This window comes from Parasteatoda tepidariorum, chromosome 5 (assembly GCF_982258835.1).
Source record: "Parasteatoda tepidariorum strain Cologne lab strain chromosome 5, Ptep-v5.0, whole genome shotgun sequence".
Lineage (NCBI taxonomy): Eukaryota > Metazoa > Arthropoda > Arachnida > Araneae > Theridiidae > Parasteatoda > Parasteatoda tepidariorum.
Genome location: NC_141759.1, coordinates 62,251,740 through 62,268,800, shown reverse-complemented (window position 1 = coordinate 62,268,800; position 17,061 = coordinate 62,251,740). Strand labels below are relative to the sequence as shown.

At 31.3% G+C, this 17,061-nt stretch overlaps 2 protein-coding genes and 1 long non-coding RNA gene across 17 annotated transcripts in view; 2 read left to right on the top strand and 1 right to left on the bottom strand.

Annotated features, from left to right (window-relative positions):
• Window positions 1–17,061, top strand: part of LOC139426617 (uncharacterized) — a 90,096-nt gene that overhangs the window by 425 nt on the left and 72,610 nt on the right. The window contains exon 2 of one of the 15 annotated variants that reach the window (XR_015433743.1): window positions 13,420–14,628. The exons of the other annotated variants lie outside the window; for them this stretch is intronic. This is a non-coding gene — a long non-coding RNA (uncharacterized LOC139426617). Of the gene's footprint in view, window positions 1–13,419; window positions 14,629–17,061 lie in introns of those variants that run through there. 15 annotated transcript variants of the gene reach the window in all.
• The window catches only part of LOC122271033 (putative serine/threonine-protein kinase DDB_G0277449), a 116,600-nt gene that overhangs the window by 38,638 nt on the left and 60,901 nt on the right, over window positions 1–17,061 (bottom strand). The window lies entirely within an intron of this gene.
• LOC147809416 (uncharacterized) lies at window positions 5–14,628 on the top strand. Its single transcript, XM_087164074.1, has one exon. The coding sequence runs from the start codon at window positions 33–35 to the stop codon at window positions 3,126–3,128; it is 3,096 nt and encodes a 1,031-aa protein (XP_087020200.1). The 5' UTR covers window positions 5–32; the 3' UTR covers window positions 3,129–14,628.

Below are 17,061 nucleotides of genomic sequence, written 5' to 3'. Positions count from 1 at the left end.
AAGTATTGATTTTCTTTTTTATTTCAAACGACATGGGGTTAGATTCGAATTCTGCGCATGAAAGTACAGCGTTGATGCGTCTGAAGCGGGAGATGAGTTTAGAGGAGTTGTCTGCTCTCTGCAAACGATTGGAAAAGGGTAAGAACGTTTCAGACACATGGCTTGGCATGGCGGGTGCTGTAGCATCGGTTGCAGGTGCTTTGCTTATGCCGGGATTAGGAGTGATCATGGGCGGCATAATGCTGGGAACTTCAGCTGCTAAGGGTTTGCTGGGTGACGCCAGTATCGAAAGAGATTGCGCTGACGTTCCGTTCAAAGAATTAGAACAAAGACTGGACAAAAAATTCAACGAAGTCAACCGTAAATTAGATCAGCAAGCAGAGATTTTGAAAGGCATTTCTGAAAAAGTGAGCGAAACGCTTTCTCAGCTCGAGTTAACCAGGCAAGAGATGAACGCTGGGTTTGAGAGCGTTCTAAAGGCCATTACAGCTCAGGGCATCAGCGACATCACATCCGACATCGAAAACGCGAGGATATCAATTGCTTTCAGCGAAAGTAATAAAAGGGAGGCGAGCAAAGAAGAATACGTAAACATAATAAAACAAGAATTAAAAGATAATTTTCTATTTAATTATGTGAAACAGCAAGGTACTTTGTTTGAAGCGCTGTTTTCGATGATCAACAAGAAATACGCGGTTCCGAATAACATAGACGATCAGAATGCGTATAACGCCCTCGCAGCTTTGAACTTCGGCACACTGACGTACGCTTCGATTGTTTTTTCCCTTTTAGAGGAGTACGTGTACATATCCGAATACTTCTATCAAACGAACGAACTTCATGAGTTCAACCAACATTTAGATAAACTTTTGTTTTACTTTACCACTTTCAAGCGCATTATAAATACAAATCGCAATGGTTTAATCGATAAAGTCATTCAGTTGTTGGATAGCGCTAAAAACAGCCATGACATGCGAAACTCTAAGAAAGATTTGTACAGTGCTTTTGAAAGTCACATTTCAACGTTAAGGCAGTTGAAACAAAAAATAAATGGCATCACCTTACCAGTTATCGATAAAGCACCGATAAACGACATCGATATATCATTCAGGTCTTACGACGGTGTAAGAAGCAGCAGTACTAACTTTTTAGATTGGAAGCGTGGTGCTAAGGTCAGCTACGCTTTACAATTTGAAAGCGATGGTAAATATTCTAAAATAAGCAAATGGCTGTCACCGCAGGAAGTTATTGATATCGCTAACCCTGACATTCAGTTGCGAAATTCCAATCGAATGAACAGGCTCGTCTTTCGAAAATTCGACAATAATCCCCCGGAGTTGATACGAGTCGTATCATCAAACGCTCAAAGAGCCTTCAGGGATGTAGACAGAGATTTGTATGATTTAGCTTTTGTTGATTCTTACCAAGATTATGAGATTTTGAATAAAATGAATAAACTCATAAGTCTGGGAGCAAGTGTCAAGGCGGTGTTCGAGAACAAGAGGGGGGTTATCCACGCTGCCGCAGAATCGGGGAGGGTGGTGATGTTGAAGCGGATATTAGACATTGATCGTTCGCTGATCAATCAGAAAGATTCAATTGGGTACACCCCGCTGCATATAGCTACGGAAAGAAAAAAGGTCGATGTCGTGAAAGAACTTATTGGAAGGGGGGCGGACGTAAACGCTCAATCGAACACTTATCACTTGACACCCATACATCTAGCCGTTCGTTATCAGTCTGAAGACATCGTGAAAGAACTGCTGGCAAGTCCCAACATCAATCCGAACGAACAAGACAAGGCTGGAATGACTCCCTTGCATATCAGCGTGTCGGATGAAACTTTTAGTTCGACTATTGTTTGGAGGTTATTAATCAATAGGAAGGTTGATCCGAATGTGAAAGACGCAAATGGTTTAGCACCCGTCCATTACTCTGCCATTTTGGGACTATACATGGTTACCCAGCAGTTCCAGCAGAGGAGGAATGTCGATATGTTCCCAAAGGACATCACTGGCATGACTCCGCTTCATTACGCCGCTATGAAGGGACACGAGGGGTTGATTACGGACTTAATGACCAACAATAGGAGCCACATCAATGACGTGGCTGGGGAGAGGAAGTGGTCTCCTCTGCACTACGCAGTATTCTTCAAGCAAGCAGAATTTGCCCAACGTCTGCCATCGCTCGTCGACAACCAGCCATACATAGACGTAGATTGCGCTGACGTAGACAAACAGACACCTCTGCATTTAGCCGCTGCAAGTGGTCAAAAAGACGTGGTGAGCACTTTCATTGCGAGAGGAGCGAAAGTTTACTTAAAAACAGTTAATGACCACACACCCCTCGATCTGGCAATCATCCATGGAAAGAAAGACATCATCGAAGAGTTACTGAAAGCGGAAGAGAGGCAGAAAACGCAAACAGGTAAACCAGCAAGGGAGGAAGATACACTGGCGTGTGACTTAGCCAAGGGAGATATTCTTACTATGCTGATACAAGCAAACCGATGCAGCAGCAAATTTCTGCGTGCAACCGATCACCAAAAAGATCGTCATATTCGATCATCACTGATTGAATCTATCAGGTCAAAATTAAACGTAACTAGTGACAACATGAATCGTCACGTCAGAAAGATAGTATCAGGAAATGAGAATCTTCGCGGGGAAAAATCATTAAGTTCCTCAAAGCCCAGGGAAAATTTGGATCGGAAAGGTAGCACAGTTTTAAAGCACGCAGACGTTAACGGTGCTTTACTTTTACTCGATTTGTTTGTTAGAAAATTTACTAATGAGAAATATAATTCAGATTGGGTTAATGACGATGAGCAGTTAGAAGCGCGTGCTCGCACGTTGAGCATTATGGAGAATCTAGAAAAGGTCATGGAATCGGTGGCAAAAGAAGTAGACCTGTTCGACGTACATTCGAAAATCTATAAAGCTGTCTTGAGTGGTAATGAAAACAAACTATTAAGTACGTTATGCTCGTACGTCATAGATAACTCGTCTTTGGAGCCAAAAAATGTCGATAAGATAGTGACACACGTCCTTGAGAATAGTTTCATCACCAGCAATCCTAAAAAATTGACCGGAAAGTTTCAAAATGTCGTTACTTACACTTGTTATTAGAATATTATCTTCTGTTTGCGTGTAGTAAAGAGCAGTTTGAAGAATAAATGAATTGCATTTTTTGATTTACTTTAGAGGACGCTATGCCATGGGAGAAACTTTTAATGGCAAGTTTTCCCCCCCCATTTTCTTAGGTATAGTTTGTTCAACAGGAGTTGGGACTTGGCTCCGTCGATACTATTTCGCTATTTTTAGGAGAAACAATGCTGAACATGGTCACTATTTGGTGACCGTATAAGAAAAAATATTTATTTCGTAATCTTTATTAGCAATATTTTAACATTAAATATTTCCCCCCATTTCTCATGATATTTCTCTCTTTTGAGTGAATAGTTTGTCCTTTTTGAGACATTTTGCTGGGAAAAACAGCAGTTTTTAAATTTAAAATATGTTTAATTAGCTAGAGTAACAAAAGGTATAATAGCAAATGATAAAAACGAAGTTAGTGACTGAAAAAGAATTCCCTGTTTGCGTTTGGCACGCATTTAGGGTTGTCTCAATTTCAAGCGGCGCGGGTATGCTTCCCGCGCTGAAATGAATTCTGTGTTTGAGGAGGTGGTTGCCAAATACCAACTCTTGGTGAACGAACTATCGTTAAAGATTTAAAGTTTAGCGAAAAGTGAATTCATGTAATCCTAGAGTGAAGCACGAAGTTTCAATTAATGAAAAAGTTTTTCAAAATATACTGGGGGGGGGGTGCAAAACTCCCTGTTCGCTGCAGCTCACCAACCCCGATGATTGCTTCGCAATAATTATTGTTTCTTGGCTTAAAACAATTGAAATTATTCAACTAAAAATATATGTATCGCTTGAAAAGAACACTTGAGCCTCCTCTTCCCACGTCCAAATACTTTCCTTGTGATACTATTGAGAACTATAAGTGAACATAAATCATTTTTCTTAGTAATCACTTTTTGAAATAACTTTTAAAATTAAAAGTATATTGTTATAACAAATTTCGTAAGTTTGTGGCGTAACTACCACTGCAAATATTAAATACGAATTCACTATTATATAAAACATGTTAATTTGATTCCATCTTGAGGTACCTTTTGATAGATGAAGGTTGACCTGCGGACGTGATATGAATTTGCCTTGAATAAATCATTTTTCTTAGTAATCACTTTTTGAAATAACTTTTAAAATTAAAAGTATATTGTTATAACAAATCTCGTAAGTTTGTGGCGTAACAACCACTGCAAATATTAAATACGAATTCACTATTATATAAAACATGTTAATTTGATTCCATCTTGAGGTACCTTTTGATAGATGAAGGTTGACCTGCGGACGTGATATGAATTTGCCTTGAATAAATCATTTTTCTTAGTAATCACTTTTTGAAAAAACTTTTAAAATTAAAAGTATATTGTTATAACAAATTTCGTAAGTTTGTGGCGTAACTACCACTGCAAATATTAAATACGAATTTACTATTATATAAAACATGTTAATTTGATTCCATCTTGAGGTACCTTTTGATAGATGAAGGTTGACCTGCGGACGTGATATGAATTTGCCTTGAATAAATCATTTTTCTTAGTAATCACTTTTTGAAATAACTTTTAAAATTAAAAGTATATTGTTATAACAAATCTCGTAAGTTTGTGGCGTAACAACCACTGCAAATATTAAATACGAATTCACTATTATATAAAACATGTTAATTTGATTCCATCTTGAGGTACCTTTTGATAGATGAAGGTTGACCTGCGGACGTGATATGAATTTGCCTTGAATAAATCATTTTTCTTAGTAATCACTTTTTGAAAAAACTTTTAAAATTAAAAGTATATTGTTATAACAAATTTCGTAAGTTTGTGGCGTAACTACCACTGCAAATATTAAATACGAATTTACTATTATATAAAACATGTTAATTTGATTCCATCTTGAGGTACCTTTTGATAGATGAAGGTTGACCTGCGGACGTGATATGAACTTGCCAATATTGATGGATGGTCCACATTAACTGTTGATTTGCTTAAAAATATACTGCTAAAAAAATCCGGTGAAGTAAATTAAGTTTTTCGGTCAATAAATAATATTGAAAGATAAAAAAATGAGCGAAATGCTATAAATAAGAAAAAATATATAAATAAAAAATAATAATAGAAAAAAAAACCGCATGAAACAACTAGTGGAATCTGTTCATCAAATTCTATTACAGATAGAATTCTGGAAATGTGGTGTAACTACCACTACAAATATTAAATACGAATTCACTAGTATATAAGACATGTTACCTCGATTATATGTTGAGGTACTCTTTGATAAATGAAGGTTGACATAGTCTAAGATAAATACCCTATCTGTAATTTAGTAGTTTTGCTTATGCAGTTTTTGCATTTATCACTTCATGTATGAAGCTGAAAAGTTAAGTTCAAAATCATTAAGCGAATCTCTTTAATCGTCATTCATTATAGTGTATTAATTTATTTTCCCCCAAAAATAATAATTGCAAAACGTTTAAATAAGATCGGACACCGATTTAAATAACTTTAGCTTAAAATGCAAGGTAGAATTATATTATTGTAATAATAATAATAAAAACAATCCTCCTAAACTCCTAATTTAGAAATCCGAACAAAATCAAAAAAGTAAAAATAACTGTACAGGTAATTTTAACCTTTAAATTAGGGGAAAAAATATTTATAGGAAAACAATACCTTGAGTTATATTGTGGCGTAACTACCACTACAAATATTAAATACCAAATCACTAGTATATAAGACGCGTTAACTCGATCACATCTTGAGGTGCCTTTTGATAGATGAATACCCCATATTGGTGACCTCGGGACGTGATATGAACTTGCTAACACATGATGGATGGTCCACAAATAAACAGTTCATTTGCTTAATATAATCTGCTCAAAGAAAAAAAAAAGATCCGGAGTAATTATATAAATTCACCCGGTTATAAGCAATACAGGAAAATAAATTTGCAAAATGCTATAAACAAAATAATGAGGGAATAATATTATGAGCGAAATGCTATAAAAAATGAAGTAAATATATAATGAGCAAAATTAACTAAATACATTAACAGCATGAATCAGCAAGTGGTAATCGTTCATTGAAATCTATCACAGATAAAATTCTGAAAGGGGAGTAATGTGTCGTAACTACCACTACAAATAACTAGCATTAAATACACGTTAACTCGATCTAACTTGAGGTACCTTTTGATAGAAGAAGGTTGACATAATCTAACAATATTTACCAACAATATCAATATAAAAATTACTGCGGGAAACTGTATTCTAGCATGTGATTTTCCGACCATTTAAAATGTACTGACAACAATAGAAAACAGCGATACTATCATTAGAATTTTATATATAGAAAATAAAATTACTGCTCAATAATTTTCCCACTGCGTATCGGAAGATAACGCAATCCTATCGTAAGTTTTTTGCAGTTTGATATTTTCAAATTTTTTTTTTCCAACACTTGAAACTTCTTGGTTTATTCTAGGATTATCCGAACTCACTTTTTTATACTTTAAATTCTAATTTGCTTCTGTGGATGAAAAAGAATTGCCATGTTAGGAATTTTCCCGTGGTATAGCGTTCTTGTAACTGGTAATTTTCTAAATTTATTTTTTCTTCAATTCATTTAATTTAGACACGTTTGGAATAATTTAATTATTATTTTAGAATTATTTAAATACAATCTCTTCAAGAAAAAGTGTCCAGAAAGTTTCAAATTTTGATTATTAGCATTTGCTATTAGGGTGAATTTTTGTGTTTGCATAGCTGCTGAATCCCCTGGTCTTCGGAAAGTTTTACTTTTATTTTTAAAGTGGCAATATAAACTATACGTTTGCGTTCCTTATTTAACCACGTTAATTTATAATGATTTTAACAACCACTGCTTGTAAATAATTTAAATAAAAATGCAAGAGTCATAACAAAATTCTTTGTTGTTGTTGGTCATTAAGGCAGAGGGGATGCGATTTTTCTTGATTCCTAGTGGCGTCATTTATGATCAAGTATTCAACTTCTGCCGCACCCATACGTCACACCCGTTTACAGGACGGACCCATTCATACATCCCCCTCATACACAAATTTTAAATTTGACCTGAACCAGAGAACGATCCATCTCAGACTCAGTACCTCTAGAAATATTGATTTGTTAGGGGAACGCGGAGGACTTTGTGACTCGAGAGATTCAACGTGCCCCAGTCACCATTTACTACAAAGGGTGTCTTCAGCCGGCTTGATTCGAACCCTCATTCTCACAAGCATGAGTCCAGCGCTCTGCATCCCGGCCATTTTTATTTTTAAATTGGTAATATAGTCTATGTGTTAGCATTATTCGTTTAACAACGTTAATTTATAATGATTTTGACAACCACTGCTTGTAAATAATTTAAATAAATATGCAAGAGTCCTAACAAAACTCTTTAAAACTATTAATTGTTAAAATAAATCCTGCTTACAATCATAAAATCAATATCTATATCGCGTTACCAATACAAAGTATCTCAATCAAAAGTATTGAAAACGGCAGTTGTGTATTTGAGTGCATGGTCATAAGAAAATTGCAATTTAAAGATAAAACAAAAAAAATATTTTGTTTCTTTTTTTACTGATTAATTTCTATTCTAATTTTTCCGGGGCAATTGTTGTTTTTATGTAAATTTTAAGGAGTCAATCTACTATTAGTTTTATTAATCTTAATTTTCACTTAATAAAATTAGATGAAGTACGTTTTTCAGGTAGGCTAAAAAGGAGAAAATAATTCTATTTTCGTCATACGTAAAACAAATAACAAAGGGTGCATTCGTCGGTAACACAACACTGGCAATTGGTGTACGACACGTTCTTTCTATGCCACCGGGACTAAAAAACGTTGGAAAAAGTGTGTTCACGAAAAATAAAATTTTTGCATTTTTTTTAAAGTAAAATTTTAATATTTAGTTATTAAAAATCTCATTTATATTTGATCCAATCTCGTATGCACTATAGGGCAAAATTAGAAACTACTGGCTCGTGGACCTTGTAATGGTCTATTGTATCATTTATCACAGAGGTCACTTTGTGGCCATTTCTTTTTTTCAAAATTTTAAGCTATCATTGCTACAATAAAGCATTTCTTTTGAAACATCTCTCAAAGTACAGCAAAAATTATAAGGTTCAATTTTTTTCATTGTTTCTGATCACATTTCCGTGAAAAATGCCTTAACGTAAAGAAAAATAACAGTAAATTTACTAAGAATATATTAACAGTCATTTTAGCTTCAACCCCTCCCCCCTTTTTTTGTCGTATTCCTGTTTAGGCAGTGGGGGTGCGAATGTTCCTGTTTTTCAGTGGCGCCATCTATGGCCAGGAATTCGACTTCTGCCACGCTATTCACTCAACAGCATCCCGTCTATAGGGCGGGTCACATTCACACACAAAGGAGAAAGGGCATATAACACAGAGAGAGAAAGAGACATCCGTGCCTTGCCCGGGATCCGAACCCAGGACCTTTCTGATGCAAGGACAGTTCCCTGTCCCTACACAGGCCGGTCCCCTTCGTGTGATCATGTAACGTGTGATCATGTAACAAATAATGTGATCACACGATTCAATCTTCATGGCCCAAGATTTCATGGCCACGGATTCCACGGACCACAAGATTTCTGACTCAAGCGACCCAAGATCAGATTGACGTGATCTCAATACGGTACTCTCGTATCAGTATGTTTACGTACTCTTTAAGTAGGAATTTGCGGGGCTGGGAAAGATCTTTCTCTCTCTCCTGGTCCTGAAGGGGTTGAAGAAAACAGTAATATAGTTTATCTACGGTAAGATCTCCCCCAGCTTCAACGTCTGAGGCCGTCTGCTGCTATGGAAACAAGAATAGCGCATTTCAGGGAGTTCTCTTCACTCTAACACAATAGACTGAAGAAAAAGATTCCCTTTCTTTCAACGACCAACAAATTGTATTATATGTAACAAATTATGGTTATAGCGAAATTGATGCTAAAAATGAATCACTTTTTTCAATTCTAAAAAACAACTTATTTTTTAGTTCTTAGTAAGTTGTAAAATTTAAAAAAAAAAAAAAATTATTATTCTAATGTGTCCATTTTATATTGTATCGATTAATATAAAAGATATAATGTAAAATTGTTGCAAAAGTGTAAGTCTCTTTATAGATTTTTTATGTATTTTCCTAGAAAAAATTAAATGATTACTACAAATTATTAAATATTTTACAAAAAGTAAAAAAAAAAAAAATATTCTGCTGTTTGAAAAACAGAAAAGATAAATGCTTTTTTTTTTTCCTCAGTGCATTTAAGATCTACATAACTTAATCTGATATGTAGACACTAAAAGTGATTTTGATGCAACTTTAATTGCTTTTCATAAATAATTGCATCTTCTTTCTTCTCGCAATTTACCAGGCCAATTTTTAAAAATCTATTTATTTTGTTTTATTCTTTTTTTCATGGTACACATTTAAACCAATTTTTTTTTTACGAAATTGTTATATGTGAATTTTTTTATTTAAGTTTTAAGTAGTAAAGTTTGACAACCCCCACATTGGAGGTTGTAAATTAATTTTTAATAAGGGAAGAACAAAACTCTATCGAAATCTAACAAACTACAGTAGAGGAAGTAGTAAATATCAAAACAGGTTTTATTAGAGGCTGAAACTTAAAAGTGTTTCAAATAATTCTTTTTTGAATCTTCTCTGTTTATTTACACAATCAAGCCAGATTTCAATCGAGGATTTGTTTCCCATTAAATATTAATTTCATATTTTGCTTTCTTTTTTGATAAGAATTCTAAAAATACATATTAAGTGCGGTCTTAACGGAACACCCTGCATATGTACAAAAAGACATGAATGACTACAAAATTGGTCGTTTTGTCTAAAGTTAAATAGTGGACTAAAATTTTTAAACTTTTTTTTTTTTTGCTGTTCGAAGATACAACGCACCATAAACATCTTCTCATTTCTGTAATTATAATTATTCTTATCTTTCAAGAACTGGCTTCACAAAAATTGGCTTTATCCAATTACAGTGATCACATGTTAATTTTTTATTTTATATTGAAATTTAAATAAATATTTCATTCAAAGAAAGGGTGGATATTATTTTATCAAATCTTCGTATTTAAATTCCGATTTTTATTATATCTTATTTGATAATTGTTTCTTACGCATGTAAACACAATTATTTTATTAAGTCTTTTCAGACGACTATAAATGATCTAAATTTTTTGAAAATATTAATTTTTAATTTTTATTAACACACTGTGTTTGGGCCACGTAAAATATATAATTTCTGCAATCAACAATTATTTTATTAAGTCTTTTCAGACGACTATAAATGATCTGAATTTTTTTTAAATATTAATTTTTAATTTTTATTAACACACTGTATTTGGGCCACGTAAAATATATAATTTCTGCAATCAACAATTATTTTATTAAGTCTTTTCAGAAGACTATAAATGATCTAAATTTTTTGAAAATATTAATTTTAAATTTTTTATTAACGCACTGTATTTGGGCCACGTAAAATATATAGTTTCTGCAATCAACAATTATTTTATTAAGTCTTTTCAAACGACTATAAATGATCTAAATTTTTTGAAAATATTAATTTTTAATTTTTATTAACACACTGTATTTGGGCCACGTAAAATATATAATTTCTGCAATCAACAATTACTTTATTAAGTCTTTTCAGACGACTATAAAATTATCTAAATTTTTTGAAAATATTAATTTTTATTTTTTATTAACGCACTGTATTTGGGCCACGTAAAATATATAATTTCTGCAATCAACAATTATTTTATTAAGTCTTTTCAGACGACTATAAATGATCTAAATTTTTTGAAAATATTAATTTTTAATTTTTATTAACACACTGTATTTGGGCCACGTAAAATATATAATTTCTGCAATCAACAATTATTTTATTAAGTCTTTTCAGACGACTATAAATGATCTAAATTTTTTGAAAATATTAATTTTTATTAACACACTGTATTTGGGCCAAGTAAAATATATAGTTTCTGCAATCAACAATTATTTTATTAAGTCTTTTCAGACGACTATAAATGATCTAAATTTTTTGAAAATATTAATTTTTAATTTTTATTAACACACTGTATTTGGGCCACGTAAAATATATAATTTCTGCAATCAACAATTATTTTATTAAGTCTTTTCAGACGACTATAAATGATCTAAATTTTTTGAAAATATTAATTTTTAATTTTTATTAACACACTGTATTTGGGCCACGTAAAATATATAATTTCTGCAATCAACAAATATTTTATTAAGTCTTTTCAGACGACTATAAATGATCTAAATTTTTTGAAAATATTAATTTAAAATTTTTTATTAACGCACTGTATTTGGGCCACGTAAAATATATAATTTCTGCAATCAACAATTATTTTATTAAGTTTTTTCAGACGACTATAAATGATCTAAATTTTTTGAAAATATTAATTTTTAATTTTTATTAACACACTGTATTTGGGCCACGTAAAATATATAATTTCTGCAATCAACAAATATTTTATTAAGTCTTTTCAGACGACTATAAATGATCTAAATTTTTTGAAAATATTAATTTAAAATTTTTTATTAACGCACTGTATTTGGGCCACGTAAAATATATAATTTCTGCAATCAACAATTATTTTATTAAGTTTTTTCAGACGACTATAAATGATCTAAATTTTTTGAAAATATTAATTTTTATTTTTTATTAACACACTGTATTTGGGCACGTAAAATATATAATTTCTGCAATCAACAATTATTTTATTAAGTCTTTTCAGACGACTATAAATGATCTAAATTTTTTGAAAATATTAATTTTAAATTTTTTATTAACGCACTGTATTTGGGCCACATAAAATATATAATTTCTGCAATCAACAATTATTTTATTAAGTCTTTTCAGACGACTATAAAATTATCTAAATTTTTCGAAAATATTAATTTTTATTTTTTATTAACGCACTGTATTTGGGCCACGTAAAATATATAATTTCTGCAATCAACAATTATTTTATTAAGTCTTTTCAGACGACTATAAATGATCTAAATGTTTTGAAAATATTAATTTTTATTAACACACTGTATTTGGGCCACGTAAAATATATAATTTCTGCAATCAACAATTATTTTATTAAGTCTTTTCAGACGACTATAAAATTATCTAAATTTTTTGAAAATATTAATTTTTATTTTTTATTAACGCACTGTATTTGGGCCACGTAAAATATATAATTTCTGCAATCATACAAAAGTGATTTTCACTCAGATTTGTAAAAAAATAACTACAAACATGATTTAGTGAAGCTTGGTGGAGTTAAGTCGAAGAGAATTTTTGGCAAATTTTTCCGTAAGTTAAAAGTTATAGCTTAAAAGAAGAGACGAGAAAATTATTGAGATAAATAATTTTAACTAGTATGTGTATAAAAATATGACTCAAATGAATAGTGAGACAATTTGAATCCATGCTTGATTGAATTTATGGAAATGACTCAAAACGATTTTATTTAGTTCATTTGAAAATTAATTAAAAAATATATGTAATAGAATTCTATGCATCATTTGTTTCCAGAATATACCTTAAAGAATTTTTTTTACCATAAAATGTTCATAAATCATATTTTGAATATTTAGCATTTTTCTTATAATAGTTTTGATACAATAATTTGTTCAAGCACAGAGTTCATTCCTTCAGCTGTAATGATAGAATGTAATTTTTACTTGAATACCTTTAACATTAATCTATAAACTAAAATTAATTACGGTGAAAGTTTTGAGTCGGAATCTTGTTTTGAGTGAAGTTTGGAGTCCACTCTGTGAGGAGTAATATTTTGGACTAGACTGACTACCATTTCTTTAAGTTTTCACTCAAATCATATTTGTTCTGAAAAATTGCAAAGTTGCCCTCACGTTAAAATACTTCAAAATTTTTTCCTTTTTTATAATTCTTATAAAACATGGTTTGAAATTTAAGTTCATGCACTAATTACTTGAAATGTAAAATATGTATTTGTAATTGAATGTTTATTTTGAACTTCTAATAAGAAAATGTATCATAAAAATATGTATAATAAGAATATCACTTTAAATATTTTAGTCAAAATTGTTTATTTTGAAATCCATATTGTTTAAAATGAAACATTTAGTATTTCTATTCATTATCTTTCTGGTTCATATTCCGTTTTGCAGCACATATTCCTTTAAGCCTTTGAAAACAAAATTAAGATGAAATATATATTTATTCTGTATTGTCCATTTCATAGAATAATCCACTTTTTCTAAAAGAATGGATAAAAAAAAAGAAAAACATTTGGAAGAAGATCACTAAGACGAAGCATTTCTAAAAGTTCTCAAAGGAAAGAAGTTTGGAAAGAAATTTCGAGCCATTAATGTTTGAAAGGACATTTAAGAGAATGGATTAAAAAAAACAGACACTTGAAAGAAGATCACGAAAACGAAGCATTTCTAAATGATCACAAAGAAGTTTGGAAAGAAATTTCGAGCCATTAATGTTTGAAGGACATTTAAGAGAATGAATTAAAAAAAAAAAAAAACACTTGAAAGAAGATCACGAAAACGAAGCATTTCTAAAAGATCACAAAGGAAAGAAGTTTGGAAGGAAATTTCGAGCCATTAAAGTTTGAAAGGACATTTAAGAGACTGGATTTAAAAAAAAACACTTGAAAGAAGATCACGAAAACGAAGCATTTCTAAAAGATCACAAAGGAAAGAAGTTCGGAAAGAAATTTCGAGCCATTAATGTTTGAAGGACATTTAAGAGAATGGATTTTAAAAAAAAAAAACATTTGGAAGAAGATCACGAAAACGAAGCATTTCTAAAAGATCACAAACGAAAGAAGTCTGGAAAGAAATTACGAGCCATTAATTTTTGAAAGGAGATGCATTTGTAAAGTAATCACGGGAAACAGACCTTTGAAAGAAGAAATAAAGTCTCAAAAAAGAGAAATTTAGAAAGGACATTTAAAGGAGATGGCGAGACATTAAAAAAGAGATACCTTAAAAGTGTTTGTAAAATGCTTTGTAAGATATGAATGATTGAATGAGCCCAATTTCACGATCACAAAGAGTCAAAGAAAATATCCCAGAACCGACAAATTAATGCACTCAATAAAAATCTGTGCATTTATTCAAAATTTAATTTTATAATTAAAAAATAATAAAGTAGAATATGTACTGCAATTTGAATTAACGTTACAACAACTACCAGAAGATATCAACTAAAATTTGTGAGAAATATTTCAGACGAGAACCAATAAAGATCCTATAAAACCTGAAAATTCAGAATAATGGAGAGCGAGATATTGAGGACATAATTCCTTCAAAAAATGTTTCTCCTTGTATTAAAAAAACTCTATGCTATGTATAATTGTGCACTTGCCCTGGTAGCGGTAAATTGCTACTCATAAATTATAATGATTTTTTTGTGCATAAATTTCGTCATGAATTAAAAATCAGTGTTGTCTTTCATTTTGCTCCTAAATTCTTCACATGTAGTATACAAATGCGGAAGACTCTATTTAGGAATAATTCTAAAATAAATGCATGGAAAGTTTTCATAAAAAAAATTTTTTTCAGGGGGAGAGGCAAGAATTTGACAATTTTTTTTATTATACTACAGTAGAAAAGGGGAATCATTTGGTCATCTAAAAATAAAGTTCTATTCAGCGGAAACTTTTAAGTTCGCTCCTTTAACACGTTCACGCCGGGAAAAGAGAAAATACTGGTAGAAGAACTATTTCAATATTAGATAATATTCGGGAGGAGTTAATCTATTCTCAACAATAGCAATTCACTGTAAGGAAATTTATCACGGCGAAGAAGCAATTCAATATAAAAATTGCATCTGTTAAAAACAATTGGTAGTTATGGATTTTTATAATTACCGGAAAAAAAACTAAAAATTGAAATTTATTGTTACCAGTTTTTACTCCGGTGCGCTGCCAAGATGAGACAATCTAGCGTGACCCACCGGTGGGTCACCCCGGCGTGAACGTGTTAAGAGGACGTTATACAACGGGCGAAATCCCTCATGGCAAATTCTTCTTTAATTAACACGTTCACGCCGGGTGTTGCGCCTGAAAGCGGGACGGAAAAGAGAAAATACTGGTAGAAGAACTATTTCAATATTAGATAATATTCGGGAGGAGTTAATCTATTCTCAACAATAACAATTCACTGTAAGGAAATTTATCACGACGAAGAAGCAATTCAATATAAAATTTGCATCCGTTGAAAACAATTGGTAGTTATGGATTTTTATTATTCCCTGGAAAAAACTAAAAAATTAAATTTATTTGTTACCAATTTTAACTCCGGTGCTCCGCCCGATGAGACAATCTAGCGTGACCCACCGGTGGGTCACCCAGGCGTGAACGTGCTGAATAAGTTATATGAAATTTAAGGTATAGAAAAAATGATGACAAGTTAATCGAGATTAAATCAAGAAGTTTGGAATGCTAAAAAGTTATCTTTCAACACATCTATAGGTAAAAAAATAAAAATAAAAATAATATTTTTAAAAACCACGTTTTTGTAGTGGAGAATAATAATTAAAAAACAAAAATTTGAAAAACGAAAAACGTGGGGCATATGAAATACACAATAGTAATAGTATGTGTGCTGATGAGAATATGTGTATGTATATCTGTAATTGTATCTGAATGTGGATGTGTATGTGGTTGTGCATGTGCATGAGTAAGAAAATGTGTATATGTATATGTACTGTTATGTATTTCATGCACCCCATGTTTTTCGTTTTTCAAATTTTTTTTTAATTATTATTCTCTACTACAAAAAAGTGGTTTTTAAAAATATTCTCTTTATTTTGATTTTTTTTTTGTACTCACTTCCAAAATCTAAATTTTTTTCACTCACTGTACTCAAAGCTTATCAACTGACATGTGGCACTAATTTGAAATAATCGAATCGACAACAAAAGACAATAGCGAAAATATATTAATTTTTCTTTAATTTTAATTTTACTTTACTTTATATGTCTTTTTTCTCTTCATTTTCATGCATTGTCATCCAATTCTAAACTATGTGCCAAATTTGAAGTCTGTAGCTAGTCGGGAAGTTAATTTAAAATCGATTACAAAATTCCACCCGAACAGACATACACGAAGGCAAGTTGATATAAACGTGGTAAATAAATGACTAGTGACGTAGATATTCGCCTAAGATTAGAAGGAAGTGAAGGTCCTATCTTCCCGGTGGCAACAAAATTCCAAGAACTTACCCTCTTTCGGGTTTACCTTAGTCGAGTAGTTTATCTCACTATTGGCGTATCTCTAAAGAGCGCAAAAATTTGAAATTTCTTGTCCTGTCTATGATTGGACAGATTTATTACTGTCTGTAAGGCTTTAGAACGCCTTACGTCAACTTGGAAAGATAAGATTCTTAACTTGGAAATAGATTCGTAGTTGCACAAAGATATTATTTAGTCTTACTCAAGTCATATTATTATGATATTGAACACAAAAAGACTATATTACTTCACCATTTATGTCTTTAGTAATCACATTAAAAGGTGAATTTTATTAAACATGATTTTAACATTCATATCGCTTGATTGATTGTTATCGTTAAAAAAAATTTAAAAATAATCTTAAAATAAATTTAGACTATCATTTAACAAACATTAAAGATGTTCGTTAATTACGCTCTTAGAAAAACAGTTGTTTATTTAAAAAAAAGGGGGATAATATTTATTTCCAGGAAATATTTGCTAGGCAATAGCATTAATGTTTCATTATACTATAAAATTTAACGTCAAGAGTAAAAATCTGAAACACATTATAAATTAATGAAAATTTTTAAAAATAAAAAGTGAAGGGAATAAAAACAAAACATAATTTTTAAGAGATTTAACTCTGTAAAATGCT

Excerpts from the sequence above, each read along its gene's own strand:
- LOC147809416 (XM_087164074.1), top strand. The coding sequence starts at position 33 with ATGGGGTTAGATTCGAATTCTGCGCATGAAAGTACAGCGTTGATGCGT.